General features: G+C 29.7%; 1 protein-coding gene across 2 annotated transcripts; it reads left to right on the top strand.

Annotated features, from left to right (window-relative positions):
* Positions 1 to 799: 799 nt before the first annotated feature.
* Positions 800 to 13,482, top strand: LOC106778010. Of its 2 annotated transcripts, XM_022787519.1 has the most exons (9): positions 800 to 871; positions 7,659 to 7,839; positions 7,928 to 7,990; positions 8,188 to 8,952; positions 9,096 to 9,230; positions 11,388 to 11,471; positions 12,826 to 12,885; positions 12,969 to 13,055; positions 13,147 to 13,482. In XM_022787519.1, exons 1-9 carry the CDS (start codon positions 801 to 803, stop codon positions 13,252 to 13,254), a joined length of 1,554 nt encoding a protein of 517 aa, XP_022643240.1. In that variant the 5' UTR covers position 800; the 3' UTR covers positions 13,255 to 13,482. The 2 variants fall into 2 exon arrangements, with proteins under 2 accessions (XP_022643240.1, XP_014521374.1); XM_014665888.2 differs by lacking the exon at positions 800 to 871 and having other exon boundaries at positions 7,451 to 7,839.
* Positions 13,483 to 17,244: the final 3,762 nt, after the last annotated feature.

Here is a 17,244-nt window from a genome sequence, read left to right as displayed (position 1 = left end):
TGGAGCTATCTCATGGGCATAAGTTCGTGGTAAGTTTATCTACTACCGAGTACATTGTTGCATCATTTTGTGCTTGTCAATGCATTTGGATTCGACGAATCTTAGAACATCTTGGATCAGAAGAAAAAGAAGCAACAAAAATTCTATGTGACAATAGTTCCACCGTTCAATTGTCCAAGAATGGAAGAAATAAGTATATTGCAGTGAGATTTCACTTTCTTAAAATCTTAGTACTCTGACTAACAAGTAATAGATATAATGACGAAGACATTAAAGCTTGATCAATTTGGAAGAATCCGACACATGCTTGGAGTCATAGAAGTTACCGAAATAAACTAAATATAACTATTATAGCTTAAGAGAGGAAATGTTAATATTAAGTTTAATTTTACTCTTTAGATTATGTGATACCCGGGCACTGACGAGGGCGGGAAGTGTTCGCCGGTGCAAGAGGCATGGATAAGGAGCGACTCCTGACAGGCTTTCAGTGGAAGGGGCACGTGGACGAATCAAACATACACCGGAATGAGAGGTAGAGACTATATAGGTGCGGGACTATACAGTTGAAAGATAACTTAAAGGAATTGATTTGGCTACTCATGTGAACCAATGCATTTTGATTTTAAGAACATTTGATTAGTGCTCCTATTTTTCTGCTCTTTATATTCTTTTCAGTTTCATTGTAAGGCTTATATATAAGTCATCTTTCATTATCAAATAAATATATCAGAGCAGTATAAACCCTGTGTTCTAATACGGTGATCGTAGTTGAAAATTGGAAGATGGTGAATCGTCGACGCATGACTCGGGTGGCGACGAGCGATGACGAAGACGAAGCACCACGCCCACAGCCCACGCGCAAGAGGATGAGGCTTCTCGAGGAAGAAAATTTAAATATCGTGATTTGATTTTTTTTGACATATTTAAAATTAAATATATCTGGAATTATTTGTCACGTTTTCTAATTATTTTATCCGTTGCCCGTCTGTTTATTTCTACTATGTTGACCAGGTAAAATCTAAGGAAAATAAAATTTTAACACTATTTTTTTATATCATTTTGACACTGCACACGTGTCAAGATGTGATTGGACGATTTCAAATTAAAAAAACAAACTTTGGTTTTTCTCTTCCAAATATATCCTTGCCTCAACTTTTTTAATTTGAAATCGTCCAATCACATCTTGACACATGTGCAGTATCAAAATGATGTCAAAAAATAGTGTTAAAATATCATTTTCCAAAATCTAATTGGGTTGATTTTCTGTTGATGTTAGAATTTGGGAGCGTAAATCTTTCTAAGTAGTTATCCATATATAACATATACTTTTTATTTTTATTCGTTTTGCTTCTATAAATTCTTTTTTTCCTAATCCTGAATTTTAGGAATCCATCAAAATCTTATTTTATTGATTTTGAATTTAATAATATTTTTGTGAGAGATAAAATAAATATAGATAGTTTTGATTTTAAGTTAGTTAATATTCTATTATTATTTTTTATTATTTTATTTGATTCAAGGTTCTATTTGGATCTATTTAAAGATCGTCAACCTTTAATAAAAAGTACTTCAATGAATTCAAGAATAAAATTATATTTGTGATTCACGTTCTTTTACAAGCTTGAGGTACTTTTTCAAAATTCTGTATATGTATTTATATTATTTCGTTTAACCTCTGATTGATTAATACAGTTGCAGTTAGGTTGTCTTACCATTTCATGGAAATCATTCTATTTGTTTTTCTTGATTCGTTTTTCTAATTTTTGTATTTTTCCTTACTTTCAGATGACTGAGGAAAGATCAATCCCTGTAAGTTTGTTATTCTAAATAGAGATTTATTTATATTATTTTAAAATTTTTCTTATTAATATTATTTTGAAATGTTATTGTCTAGAAATATTTGAACTATTGGTGTAGTCTCCCTCATGATATACTTAAACTGATTGCTGAAAAAGTGAGCTTTGTTGATTGCTTATCAATGAGCAAAGTTTGTATGAGTTGGAATGGTATTCTTGGAGAAGAACATCCTAGTACACAAAGGCATGGACTTCCTTGTCTCTTGGTTTCAGGTCTGGGGAACAATGAGACTAAAATTTGTGTAAGTATATTAGAGAATCGTATTTGGGAGTTGAAGTTGCCAGAGTCATGTGGAAAGTATTGTTGGGGATCATTTTGTGACTGGTTGATTATGGTAAATAATGTATACAATATTACAGTTGAAGTTAAGTTAGTGAATCCATTTTCAGGAAGTCAAATTAATCTCCCTCCATTACAGAACGAATATCACAAAATGGTGCTCTCTGGGGTTCCCTATGAGAATAACTTTACTTGCATGGCTGTACAAAGCCGTCGATTTGGGTTGGCTTTTTGGTCTACAGGAGCAAATTCATGGACTGAAATTGAGAGAATAACAGATAAGCCATTTCAGGATGCTGTATTTTATAATGGAAGTTTTTACCTTCTCGATGATGGATTAAATGTTTGGAAAATTGATGTTCGAGATATCTACTCTGACATTGATGGAGCACTTCCCCATACAAAATCAAAGATTTTTAAAGCATCCGGGCGTGGTATAATGCAAGAATTACGGAATGAAGTTACCAAAAAAACTTTTACATATCTCGTGGAGTTCGTTGGGAAACTTTTACTTGTTCTTAGATATTTTAATTTCAAACGAAATAAATGGATTGAGACCAAAAAAATTGAAGTATATGTATGTGACTTTGGGAAGTCTCAGTGGAAGAAGGTTGATGATTTAGGAGATGAAATGATATTTTTGGGAAAATGTTGTTCGACATCCTTCTCTGCAAAGGAACTGGGAGTTGGAATTAGAAACAGCATTTACTTATGCAATGATCCAATGGATCCTTGGAATGAATGGGATAATGCATGGGATCTTAGGTTTGTAATACCTAAAAAGACTCCAAGGACTCATGTAAACAATTGGAGCATTTTCACTTTTGGCAATGAGAAGAATAATGATAAGTCCTTTTTCTTCCGTGGTTATAAACACATGTGGATAGACACCTGGTTTACTGCTCCTTCATGGTGGTGCTGTAGAAATATTCCTCCAATACAAAGCAAGTAAAATTTATATGTCTCTTATCAAATCTATGGAGGATATTTTTATAATTTGAATCTTTTTTCATGTTTGGACTTTCAACAATGCGTTTTAATTTATATTTATCATATTGAAATTCAATTTATTATAATTTTATATTCTTAGAGTTATATTTAATCATCCCTAGATTTGTGGTTTATTATTATTATTATTATTATTTATTTTTATTGTATTCGGAAAATGTTTTCGGAAACATATTTATGAAGTCAAAAAGCCGAGTTTCCGTTTCCAACGTATATTTATTTAAGATAAAATGATAGTAAAAGATTAAATGTTTTTATTTTTTTTCAAAAAAGAAAGAAGATAAAAATTAAAAAAATAATAATGTTAGATAAATGTAAAAATTTTATGTATCTGAAGATATATATTTTTTTAATAAAACCAATCCTATTTAAAATTTCAAGAAACATTTGATGAATTCTTATAAAGAATCGTATAGAAACACTATACTAATAAAATATAAATTCAATTTATATAAAAAAATAATATTATTTTTAATTCAAAATATTAAGATAATTTCCAATAATTTTAAACCCTTACTATTATACTAAAAACTACCATTAATTAGTCAACTTGTAATATCTCCTACTTGATTAAAAAGTAACAACTTAAATATTAGGATTTAATCTAAGATATATTTAATGTACTTTGCAACATTATATATAATTTTTACTTTAAATCATGCATAAACTAACTTTAACCTATCAAAATTTCTTTTTATTCTTTTTCACTTTGTTTTTTCTTAAAAGTTATCTGAAAAAAAAAATAAAATTGTCTAAAATGCGCCTAATATCTTAATCAAGAGGCTTTTTACTTGGAATGTTCTACTTCTCTAGCACACGAGATATTTTAACATATTTCACAAACGTAGATTTTACTTTTAAAGAAAAACATAGCTTTAAAAACACATTTTATATGAAACAAAATAAAATACCATTTAATGAGTAGAAACTTATCAATACTATTTAATCAAAATAAAACTTTGTTTGATAAAGAGAGATCAAAGAGCTGAAAAATAATTAATAGGTATAGTAGAGAAAAAAAGAATATTATATAAATAATAAATCACTTTACACTTATTACCATTATTTTCACATCCCAATGAAATCGAATACTATACATTATATAAAAATTATTATACAATAAATTCATGAGACAAAAAAATTATAAAAACTAACATTTAACTATAAAGTGGGATAAAGGAGAGTTAGAGAGTGACTTTTAATTAAAAGAAATACTTGATTAATTTGTAATTTTAAGTAGACATCATGTTTAGTCAATTTGTAATTTCGTCTAAAAAATACTATGATAAAGTATACATTTAACATGGGTCAAATGTTGATGCTAACATAAAAAATTGACGTTAAATAATTGTTAGTGTCATATTTAAGTTACAACTATAAAATTATGATGTTTAATTCATAAATGTTAACCTTTAAAGTTAAATCTAACTAGTGTTAACTTAGTCAACTCTAAGTCATTATTAATTTTTAAATTAAATATTTTATTAAAGTAATTTAGTGTTAGTCAAACTTGTAATTATTTATTTAATTTAGTGTGAATTTATTTGAAGTTAAAACAAAAATCCCAAATAAATATATATATATATATATATATATATATATATATATATATATATAAAATGGATGAAATGAATTATTGTGTAACGACATATGAATATGGATGAAACAAATAAGTATTAAAATAAGAAAATGACAAGAAGAATGTAAATAAAGAAAAGAAGAAAATTAATATGGACAAAGAAGATTTAAAAAGAAAATGTAAATGAACGTGTGTGGATGAATGAAAAAGATGACGTTGGATAACTAAGATGAATGTTGGTGAAGAAAATAAGAATGTATATGAATAAAAGACGTGAAAAGATTTATAAATGTAAATAAAAGATATCTCTGTGATAAAATTTATATAGAAATTGATGGAAACAAATCATGGATGAAGAATTTTGTCATATATTAAATATGAATCATAAAATTAAAATTAATCTGTCATTCATATATTCAACATGAAAAATGATCAGAATATATAAATAGACATAATTTGAATAAATAGAAACGTTGAAAATGAATGTAATTAACATTATCGAGCCTACATTAAACTTATTTATTTTAATTTTGTTTTAAAGTATTATCATTAAAATCAACACCTATTTAAATAAATAAAATATTAAAATAAATAAGATTAAAGTCCAATAAACTAACACTGATTTTTTTTTTTAGATTTAATATCCATTTAGCCATGCTAACTTAAATAAATAATACATTAAAATTAAATAAGGTCGGCATCTACGCACTAACATTAATTATGTTAATAGTTATTATCCCCTTAGTCTGATACTCTATTTAACAAAAGAATTTAAAAATAATTTTATATATTTTTAATCTTTAAATTTGTTAAATAAATACTAATTAATAGCGTCACAATTTAATATAGACTTAATACTTAGAAGCTAAATTCATGTTTTGTTACTGAGAAAGGTTGCTGAATTTGATATAAATGTTATTGATACTGAAAATTCTTTAGCTGGAGGAATTAACTTTAAAGTTATAATAAAGGGAAGTATGATAAAATTCTTTGCGTGATATTCTCAATCTTTCTCTTTCACACACACTTCTAAATTTTCATATTGCAAAGAAAGTTATGGAACTTATAAGTAGTCTTGTCAAAATTGAATTTTCAAAAATGACATATATTTTATGTATAAAGTAACAGAAACAAATAAAACAGTTTATCATATGAAATTCTTCCAATCAATGGGAAAATCCAAACCAAATTAACTCTTTTATTTTAATTAATTTTATTGCTTAAAATTCAAATAATCTTATTAGAAAATACAATAACTGAGGTTTTCATTTTTTCTTTAATAAATTTCTCAAGAGACAATTCTTCAAGTTAAACACAAACATAAAAATATTTGTTAATACTTTAAAATAGTTATTAAAGGAGTTTTTAACTTATTATTTTGGAGTTGCTTCAGGTATATATTATGACATATAATTCATAACTTAATTATTTTTGGTTAGTACCATCCCTTAAATGCTAATGTACTTTTCTATTACCTGTTTCAAAACAAATGCTTATTGCATTGTTCTTAACATTATAAATTAAAGTAGTGATTGATTCACTACAATATATTATGTCAAAATTATACACAATAAAAATTGTAAAAATTAATAGTTTAAATTGATAAAAAGTAATTAAGATTTATGAAAATAAATAGAAATAAATGTATTTAATGTTAACCAGATAAACTCAATTAAATAGTTTAAATAAAAAACACATGTACCTTTTGAAAAGCAAATAAAATGATTAAAATTTTTAAAATAATAAAAATTATAATTCATAATATATGTGTATATATTTTTAAAATATACACTTTATTTACATAATAAAATTTATGTAATTGTATCGTTTTCTCAAACACTATATTTTATAAGTTGGAAAGAAGTTTGACCATTGAAAACAATTCATTTAATAGGTAACTACAAAAATACGATAATGATATTTAAACAATATTTTTCTGACAATATTTAAATATTTGTCATTCTATGATTGGTCCATAACAGTGTTTATAATTATTATTATTGATTTAGGAGTAATTTTGGATTATTATTATTGATTGTAGAATAATTTTAGACCAATCACAAAATGACACGTAAATAATGTTCAAATATTGTAAAAAAAAAATACTGTCTAAGTATTATTATCCAAAAAATAATTATTGTAAAACAATTCCTCATAAATTTTGCTTGAAAAAAATAAGAATTTTGCTTTGAACGAATTAACTTCTGATTTCCGACAATCCAAACAAAAGAAAGAAAAATAGGCAAGAAAATGTGAAAAAGGCCCTTGTTTTCCTGTTTGTGAAAGGAAAAGGGAAAAGTATAATAAATTTTCTAACAATATTAAAAAATCACTCAAATACAGATAATTAATTATATTTTAAATATAACCATCATGCAGTAATATCATTAAAGTATGTACAATATAATTTATCATATTTTGAATAGACATTTGAATAAAAATTTGTGTTACTTAATATTTTATTAATTATATCATAAATATTTCATTAATATTATTTATTTATAACTATCATAATTAAAAATTGAAATTTATATCAAATAAGAGTTTTTTTTTTTTTTATATTTCTTTTCCAGCCCTCATCATCACATTACATCTAATAATAGTAAAGCTCCCAAATAAAAGAGTAAAAGAAAGTTAATAAACGTATAACTAAGTTTAATAATAATTAAAATGTATAGAAATTAAAATTTGAGAAATAATTAAAAAGGGCGTAGGTAGGGTGAGAGGAGTGTTAATAACATTGTGCATGTGTTGACTCACCTTGAGCGGAATATGCATTTTTTGTAAGGCGAGTTTTGAATTGACATTGAAAAGGTGAGAGGGTGATCGTAGTTGAAAATTGGAAGATGGTGAATCGTCGACGCCTGACTCGGGTGGCGACGAGCGATGACGAAGACGAAGCACCACGCCCACAGCCCACGCGCAAGAGGATGAGGCTTCTCGAGGAAGATAACGATGACGAGAATGAAGAGGAAGAAAAGGAAGAGGTACCGGAACCGCCTCAACCCTTGGAGGACGCTAAGCCTATTGGCGAGCCTGTTAGGGTTTCAGGAAAAGGAAGAGGCAGGAAAAGGCACTATGACTCCTTCGAGTTCGATGGCATGCAATATACTCTCGTGAGCTCCTTTTTCTCATCGATTCTTCAATTATAGGGATTCTATGACCACTTTATAGTTCCAATTCTGGTTTTTTTGGTTTGGGCAGGAGGATCCTGTTCTTCTTGTACCCGAGGACAAAGGCCAAAAGCCATATGTTGCAATTATTAAGGTACTATTATCTGTTTCCCTTGTCCGTTTAATTATTTCATCAAAAAGGGTAGTCGATTCAATTGTTTCATTCCTGATAAATAATTGTCACTCCTCTTTATCAATACCTGTCTGTGTTCCATTGCTGTTAGGGAGGGTTTTCTGCACCTTTTATCCTCTTTCAAGGGACTTGAATTTTAGACGTTTTTCTGCTGTCAGGACATTACACAGTCTATCAGTGGCAACGTGAAAGTAACGGGACAATGGTTTTATCGCCCAGAAGAAGCTGAGAAAAAAGGTGGTGGAAACTGGCAATCGTGTGATACGAGGGAGCTATTTTATAGTTTTCATCGTGATGATGTTCCTGCGGAGTCTGTAATGCATAAGTGTGTGGTGCATTTTGTTCCCAGACACAAACAGCTTCCAAAACGTAAGGATCACCCTGGTTTTATTGTCCAGAAGGTGTATGACACTGTGGAAAGAAAACTCTGGAGGCTGAGTGATAAAGATTATGAGGATATTAAGCAGCAAGAAATTGATGTGCTTGTTCAAAAGACTCTGGAACGTATTGGTGAACTTCTTGACATTGAGCCTAAGGAGGAAGCCCCTGATTATGACGAGGACCAGATAAAACATAAAAGAAGCTTGATCAGAAAAAGTGTTTCACCTCCCAATGCTTCAAAGGAAGAGGAGGAAACACCCAGGAGTGAACAACATCCAAAATCAGAAACACCAGTGAATTGTGTAACAAATAATGCCTCAGAGTATTATGGCATATTGGTAGAATTCAACGCGCTAACTGGAGATAGCCATCGTGACAAATGGTTGGAGAGGTTGCTTCAACGCATTCAGTACATGTGTGATTGTAAAGATAGCAAAGAAAGTGACAAAGGATTGGGAAATGGCAATTCTGATGAAATCAACGGTGGAAGCAAGCATATAAGTTCAGAATCACTAAATGACTGTCAAGATAAGTTTCAGAAGGTATGAATAATATGTATTATTAGATTCTTAGGAACTAGTCGTTTTCCTTATTTTGTTTTTAAAATTCATGTTTTCCTTATTGGATAATATGAATTCGGTTTCTTTCCCTCATCTCTCTCCCCATTTTTTTTTTTTTTTTGCAGAATTCCAAGTCTTTTATCTGGCCAGATGCTGCTGTTTCAGCCATTGTTTCTCTCGAAAAGGCTTCACATGACGCTCTCTCATCAGATTTTATGAAGTACAACCAAAAGTTGCGGCAATTAGCTTTTAATCTGCAGGTCAGAAGATTACTTTTGCATATACAAGTTATATGCTTGAGATATTTTTAACTGTTGCATTAATATTGCTGCTAAATTCTAAGCTGGAACTTTTTAACTTGTATTGATCGTTGTTCATGTTATCTATTAAAAGTAGTGTCTAAGAGGTTACAAATATGGACCATTTCTTATCTTTCTATTTAAGAAGAAATGATAAGTTGGAAGGTTGGATGATATTGCTATTGCATACTAAGTAATTTCTATATGCATGAAACACACTATGTATATCCATGTGCTATTATCTCTTCGGACCATGGAAAAGAATGAGAAAAGCTAGTTAGAACATCTTTATCACAAGTTCTTACGGAAACTTTTAAATCTAAGAACCCGTTTTTGCTCAGTTCTTCCGTTGGAGAAGAGTGAGTCAGCTTTCATTGTGGAGAATCAGTTCTTATTGAATAACCTATAAGAACTGTTATTGAAAATAAAACATAAATTTTGGATCCCAGATATAGTTGATAAAGGAGGGGGCAAATAAGAAACATTGAGACCATCACATCCATGATGGCACCTATGGTTGCTGTTGAGTCTGCATCTTTTAGAGTTGTCATCCTTTTAGCATCCACAGTCAAGGCACATCCTTTTTCCAATCAACCGTCTTTCTTGTGTTTTTGTGACCAGATCCTTCCATGGAGGAAAGGGAGAGGGGAAAATTTGGATCAGCTGGTTAAGATGGCCAAGGAGGAGAAAATAGCATGTGTGATAATGTGACGACAAAAGGATCTGTGAGGGTATGGAGAAGGGGGGGAGTGAAAAGAGTGTTGCATTATGTGAGAGTTAAAAACCAGGAAAAGAAAAAGGATAAACATAAAAATCGTGAAAGTCAAAAAAGAAAAAGGAGTGTTGCATCATGTGAGAGTCAAAAACCAGGAAAAGAAAAAAGATAAACATAAGAACCCATATTAAAGTTTTAAAGTTAAAATAAAAAATTATTTAATTTCTTAAGTCTGAGTTGTCAGTAAAGGGTCCACAAAAATGGAGAGAACCCAAAATTCGTTTTTTCATTAAAGATGACCTTAGCTGTAACAATAATTATATATTCTGACTTACATGCATCATCATAACTTGTGATTTTGATATTTCTGGCTTGAGAAATCTGTGTGAATCTATTCTTGGAATTTGAACTTAAAAGCTTAACTCAATCCCACTAAATTGATTTGTGTGCTGAGGATTTTCTAAGTTTTAGAAGAACTACTTAGCGTTTATCTTTAGTTGAATGCACGATGTCATCCTCCTAAGAGTTTATAGCTCGTTGGTTGCACAGGATGATGTTTCACTCAACCTTTTTGGTTAGCTTCTTCACAGGTAGTATTTTTTTAGACATCCACAACAAATTCTGATAAATGCTATTAAGGCAGAATAGTGGTATCACAATTTAGGAGACTCTCCTATGCCCCAACTCATGCCTAAAACTATTGGCTAAGACTATGGTAATGTAGGTGGTTTAACAATGAACTTAGTATAAATTTTGATGCTATTTTTAATTTTGGGTCAAGGTGTAACTCAACTTTGAAAAATTGACTTCTATGGTAAGGATCACCAAAAATCTATAAGCACTATTTAGATCTTATCTCTAATAGATGTTGAATTTTCAACCCCTTACCACAAGTAGATCAATCCTATCATCAAAGGTAGACCTTATTGAGACATTTACAACCAACTCTAACAGGCTACAATTAAAGTGAACTGGAGGTGATTGCTATTATAATGGTTTTCCAACACCCTAGTACTCGTTCCCAAGTGATGGGCTTGGAGCTTGAGAATGATCTTAAGCTCTAATACTATCTTAGCATTTAAATTTAAGATCTAATTTAATCCCACAAATTGGTTTGTAGTTGACGATTGGCGAAGTTGTATGATGGTATACCACATTATCTTAAGCCCCTAAGATAAGCCCCTAAGAGTTGCCGCCTTGTTGGCTGAACACCATGATGCTTGACCCAGTCTTTTTGGTCAGTCTTTTGTGGGTAGCTTCTTTTGAGGCATTGACAATCTCCTCTGAGAGACTGCATGAGGTTTGGTCAGGGATGACCACAACTAAAGCGATTTTTCAATATATATGTTTCTTTCCTGCAAAAATAATAAATTGATTATATTGTTAAGTTTTGTTCTTTGCAGAAAAATGCAGTGTTAGCATGCCGTTTATTAAACGGAGAGTTGGAACCTTCAAAAATATTAAACATGACACCCATTGAATTAAAGGTATGATATATGTCCACATCCTTTACAAAAAAATCAATTCAACTATTGAGTTGTTTGTTTGTGATGAAATGATGAACTTATTTCCTAGATTTCCTGTTACTACTTTTTTATTTCAGCCATGAAGGATCTTTTTTTTTTTCCATTAGTGAAATACTTTATGCTCAATTAGGAGTTTAAGTTATTTGTTAACTACTTGAGTTCGATTTGTTAAATGCTCAATCTGAGTTCATTTTTTAAATTAATTAAACCTGTCAAGCTTGAGATTGGGCTCGATTATTCTAACCTTTATAACTCGAAAGTAGTTCCTGAAAACCTGTTTATACCTTAGAAAACTAGAAAAATGCAGATTACATAGATTCTACTGTATAATACCACTAGACTAACATGTATTTGTATTTTATAGATTACTATCCATTTTTAAAATATCTATTAAATAATATAACATATTTAAAGTTAAAATAGTTTTAAGGAAAACTTTGACAAAAGCAAAATTAATCAAGTTATAGATACATTATACAAGTCAAGTTGAAGCTGTATTTTTCTTTTCCTGAATATGTCAAGGCCATGTTTTTAGTTAGGTTTGTTTGAATAAATGGATTAAGCCTGAACAACTAGTTTTATTTATTTTTTTCTCGCGAGTGAAGCCTATAATTTTAGTTTTCAGTTTGACTCAACTTGTCTAAACCCCTAGACTCGACCTTCTCAAGTAGTCTCTTGCATATTTTGCCTATTTGGCGTATATATTTATCTTAAAAGAACATAGTTTTGGCTCGGTTCATTATTATGCAATTCGCTAGAATAATTGCTTGGCCAGAGGTTCTTTTCAGAAAAAAAAAATGTTAAGTTAGAAACATCTCGATTTAACAAGATCATTTGTAAGTAGTCCTTAGAACGAGTTAAGGTGGGCAGGGTTTAGGGTTTGATTGCACTTAAGGTGACTTTGGGACATGCATTATATTCGATTGTTGGTATTCAGCTTGAGACTACTCGAATAGGAACTTTAGTCCTCATTTTAGTGCTTGTTTTGTTTGGAATTGCTTTATGCGAATCAAGTCTTACTAAGGCAAAGACAAAGGGGTGGTTTGTGTGTGTGTGTGTATTGCATTATTTTTTTTGAAATTTTACTTCTAAAATTGGCTGATTTGAACGGCGCTCTGAAATAACTTTTTATGTTTAAAAAAGCTATTTGCGCTGTGTCTTTTCAATGTAAAAAACTAAAAAAATACATCAACCCGTCAATAGCAGCTATGAATTTTGGTAACTTTTGTCATCAATTTCTGAAAGTTGCATTCATAAAAGATTGAGCTACCCGTTGATAACTTCTTATGGCATATACTAAACATATGAACTTCAGGAGGGTTTGGTTGCTGACCAAAAAATCAAGGAGAAACCTGACGAGACCCAACATTTGCAAGTAAAGTTTCCCGTCTACAATTTTATTGTCATTAGTATTTAGTGTGAAGATATATGTTAACAGCTTTATTTCCTCTGAAACAGATGACAGATGGTCGCTGCTCAAAATGCATGGAATGTAAGGTGGGCTTGAGAGAGATTATCCATGCTGGAAATAATGAACGATATCAGGTTTGCATCTTTTTAACTTAGTCCGTATTTCCAAAACTATTCCTTGAACTTTTATGGCCGGGTTTGATTGCCTGTTGCTTTGTCTATACAGTTGGAATGCGTTTCCTGCGGTCATTCCTGGTATGCCTCTAGAGACGAGGTGTCTATGCCTATAATAGATTCATCTGATTCAAAAAGAAACATAGGCACAGCGCCGTAGCCTGTCGCATAATTTAAAGATGTTCAGATGAGGCTGGTGAGGCCCTGCGATTTCAAAGGCAGCCAATGAAATCTCTTACAAAACAAGTTAATCGTATATCTCCAGAAATTATTTTTCTAGTTAGTCGTGCGAAGATGACTGTAAACATGTATGTATCTTGTACAGTGTTGAGTCACATCATAGGAAAAGATTCTTTATGAATAGATTTAGTTCTCCTCCTATTCCATGCAAAAAGCGGTTGTGTTGGGTAAACTTCACATTAACTGACTGATGTTACCTTCTACATTGTAAGGGTAATGTTTGTCATAAAATTGAATTCTTTAATTTGACCTGGACGTACATTAATGGGAAAAATAAAACTAGTAAAACTCATACCAGTGGTTAGACACATTACGCGTTCCCCTCATCCCCATAGGTTGTTAGTTCATGGCTTGTACGTCAAGTATGCCCATAACATGCTTGGAGTTGTGTTTATCTCCTTCCTTATCACTGCATTGAACGTAAGACCAAAGGAGACTTTTGGTTGGTATGACGTTACCTATGATCGTGAGGACCACTTACAAACTCTACAATGGATGAATCTAATAGTGAATAGTATAAACCCTACGGACCAAGTATGGTAGCCTTCTTCAATACTACACAATATATAACTTTGAATAATATTTCTCTGATTCAAATCTCAGCCTATGATAAGGGAAAATTTTTATTTTTGTTGTCGTGAAAGCTCTTTTTAAAAGATCAATTATGCTTTTAAAAGTTTCAATGTGATGTTTAAATACAATGAAGTTTTCCTATCACTAAAATTACCTAATCTGTAAAAGTTAAAAGTTGTTTTCTTTCATTTTGTCGTTATCATCATACAACTTTTTTTTTTAATTTATATAAATGTGATTTTCATAACATAATATGTGTACGAGAATCTTTTAAAAAGTCAACATTAAAATTTCAACAAACTATTTATGAAAATAGTGAAACCATTCAAAATATTTATATTTACTCGGAATTTCCTCTAAATGCTTCAATATCATATATATGCTAAATAATCATACTAAGTAATTTTCAATCGATCAAAACTTAAACTAAAAGTTATTGTATTTCTCTCGGACAGGAAACGTCAATTGCTGTTTCTTACTTACTCCATCACCATATTCTCCATCGCCCGTCTACATTCTCTTTTGAAATGTAATTATGTTTGTTTTGTTAGCAAGCGTTCAAAATTCTAATTAGTAAATACATATAAACTTACAGGTAAGAATTACGTTACTTATATAACAAGTTAGAAGTGAATTTCTTTTGCAGGGATGCATAAAATGCTTTCTTCTATTTTCTTAACGTTTCTTTAAGATCTTCAATATCTTTTAATCAGTATTCTAGCACGAACCTTCTTCATTCCGACGGTTAGTCCTTTGCTGATTACTTTTGTTTTGAGCCAAATAAAGGATTGTTGTCGGCATTATACTTTTGATGAATTTATTGTAATCCGTTTATTTTGTGTATGAAAGTCTCGTCTTTTGCTCAGAAGGAGGATATTAGTTACAAGTTGTTGATTGGAAGAAAGTTTAACTTATTTTAGCTGAGAAGAAAGTTTGACAAGACATGAATATAGGTTGGAACATCATGGCCAGCATTAGTGCGACGGTGACCACTGAGCGTGACGATATTCAATTTTTCATCAACCAATTGCTATAGTTGAAGCAAGAGAAGCTTGACATGACAGACATTGTCGCTTAGAATTAGAAGCAATTGCATGCTTGAGATGTTTTGCATAATTTGGAGAGCAGAAGACAATGTTATATTGAACCAGCTTCTCCTTCATTCCTCATTCATCCATGCACCTTTTCTTCCACGTCATTACAACTATCATATTTAACGTCATTTTCTGAAATTCATTATTTTTCAACAAGTTCTTTCTTATATTATAATTATTTATTTGTTGTTATGTTATTCCTTGTAGCACACATCCGGTTCCCTCATTCAGTCTAACCTCCGACAACTATTTTGGCTCATTCTGTTAATCTCACTATATCAAACTAATTAAATAAACTATTGTTTTCTTCTTAAATAAACTGTTTTTTTTTCATAAATCTAAATTATAAAAATCCAATCTGTTTGATAAACAAGTGCTTAAAGAACTTTGAAGCTAGGAAATCCATATAGAAGGTGTCTGTTATTATGAGGATCACTGTGTTAACTCTCCTCAAGTAGTGTTTGTGAACTTTGTGCCATGCTCCCATGTTAATTACCAACAAAAACAAATATCCTTCAAAATATACATTTATTTATGAAAATATTTTGGAGGATAATTTAGTTATATAATATATTTTAAAATAGCTTATAATTTGTTTGGATAATTTTTAAGAAAAAAAAATAAGTTTTTAAAATTTGTAAAAACGCATTCTAGTTACATATAACGCCAAATTTCACACACAAAAAAAGAGAGTAATATTTTAAAGTTTTTTTAACACTTTATCTACTTTTAATTTCATATTTCTTTTTATATTTTCTCTTTGATTAGACTTAATGATTTGAAATTATTTTCTCATTTAATATCATTAGAGAAATTTTTAATTCTAGTCAATCTTAATTATTTTTTGCTAATCAACATGAAAGTTGTTTTTTTTTTCTATTTAAGCCATTACTATTTCCTAGTTTACTTTAATTAGGATTCTTTTGTCAATATTGACAATAAATATATATATATATATATATATATATATATATATATATATATATATATATATTTATTTATTTATTTCAATCACAGTTTTTTTAGTTAACACGAAGATGTAGTATTAGGAGTTTATGTCAATTAGATTCATATCATTAAAAGAATTAATTATTTTTAAGTTGGTTTCAGTTAAACTTTTGACAATATCAATGATACTATCTTTCACTACGGTATGTGAAATTTTTTGAGTGTTGATATAAATTATTTTTTTAGTTTTCAGTTGAGTTTTTTCAACTAATGTTAGTAAAATAAGACTGTTCCTTTTATAATTGCAAATAGATTATTTTCACGAAATAATACTGATTATTTTTTTTATCAGTTTCGACAAAGTTAAAATGTTATTTTTTGTATGCACAGAATAATTAAAATACTCTATATCTGAATAAAATAAATAAATAAATAAACTTAAATTATTTTATCAATAAAATATTTGAAAACTAACCAATTTAAAATGAAATAATTCAAATTTATATTTAAATTTCCTAATTTTTTTTATCCAGACACAATAATACATTTTATATCATTAAACTTATTTTAAATAAAATTCAACTTCCCTTCTAAAGACCCAAAATCTTATATGGTCCATTCTTTAGCAAGCACAATATTTTCATGATCATGTATAAATTGAAAATCAACCAAAATTTTCAATTACAATTTCTTAAGCAAAGACATGGTAGAATTCTACGTTTGAGTTCTTACAATAATTTTGTATCAATTTTAAAAAAGTTTAAATACTTAATATTCTATTTCTTGTTTAATACTAAGAAATTAGTAAAAATATAGAAATGACGTCACATAGCAATCCAAGCACATGCAGTTCAACCATATTTTCATTTTTACCATATTGTCCCTTCTTTTGTGTTTCTAATTATAGGTCATTTCACCCCTCTGCCTCTCCTGCCTATAATGACCCTAACCTAACCTATCTGATCATTACAACATTCACTAAAATTGACAAAAATAAAATCCAACCTGATTATCTTATCATCATTATATGAACAGAGATGAATTATTATTTTCACGGAATTGCTGTGTACGAGGGAATAGTTTCATTTCATCCTTTATGGGGGGCTTATTTGTCTTTTCATATGGCTGCACGCACGCACTTTACCGTGCTTCATTGGTCCCACATGCCGATTATTGAGTGAGACACATAATAATTTAATTAACTAGTTTTATTTATTTATTTATTTATTTATTTGAATTTTTAATTTGTTCAATTTTACGGTTGAAATATATTATGTTATCCTCTAGTAACAAGA

The sequence above is a fragment of the Vigna radiata genome, chromosome 11 (assembly GCF_000741045.1).
Source record: "Vigna radiata var. radiata cultivar VC1973A chromosome 11, Vradiata_ver6, whole genome shotgun sequence".
Classification (NCBI taxonomy): Eukaryota; Viridiplantae; Streptophyta; class Magnoliopsida; order Fabales; family Fabaceae; genus Vigna; species Vigna radiata.
This window is presented reverse-complemented; position numbering and strand designations above follow the sequence as displayed.

Coding starts and splice junctions, on each gene's coding strand:
- LOC106778010 (XM_014665888.2), top strand. CDS start 7,570: ATGGTGAATCGTCGACGCCTGACTCGGGTGGCGACGAGCGATGACGAA. Junction 7,991..8,187: donor CATATGTTGCAATTATTAAG/GTACTATTATCT, acceptor TTCTGCTGTCAG/GACATTACACAGTCTATCAG. Junction 11,472..12,825: donor TGACACCCATTGAATTAAAG/GTATGATATATG, acceptor TATGAACTTCAG/GAGGGTTTGGTTGCTGACCA.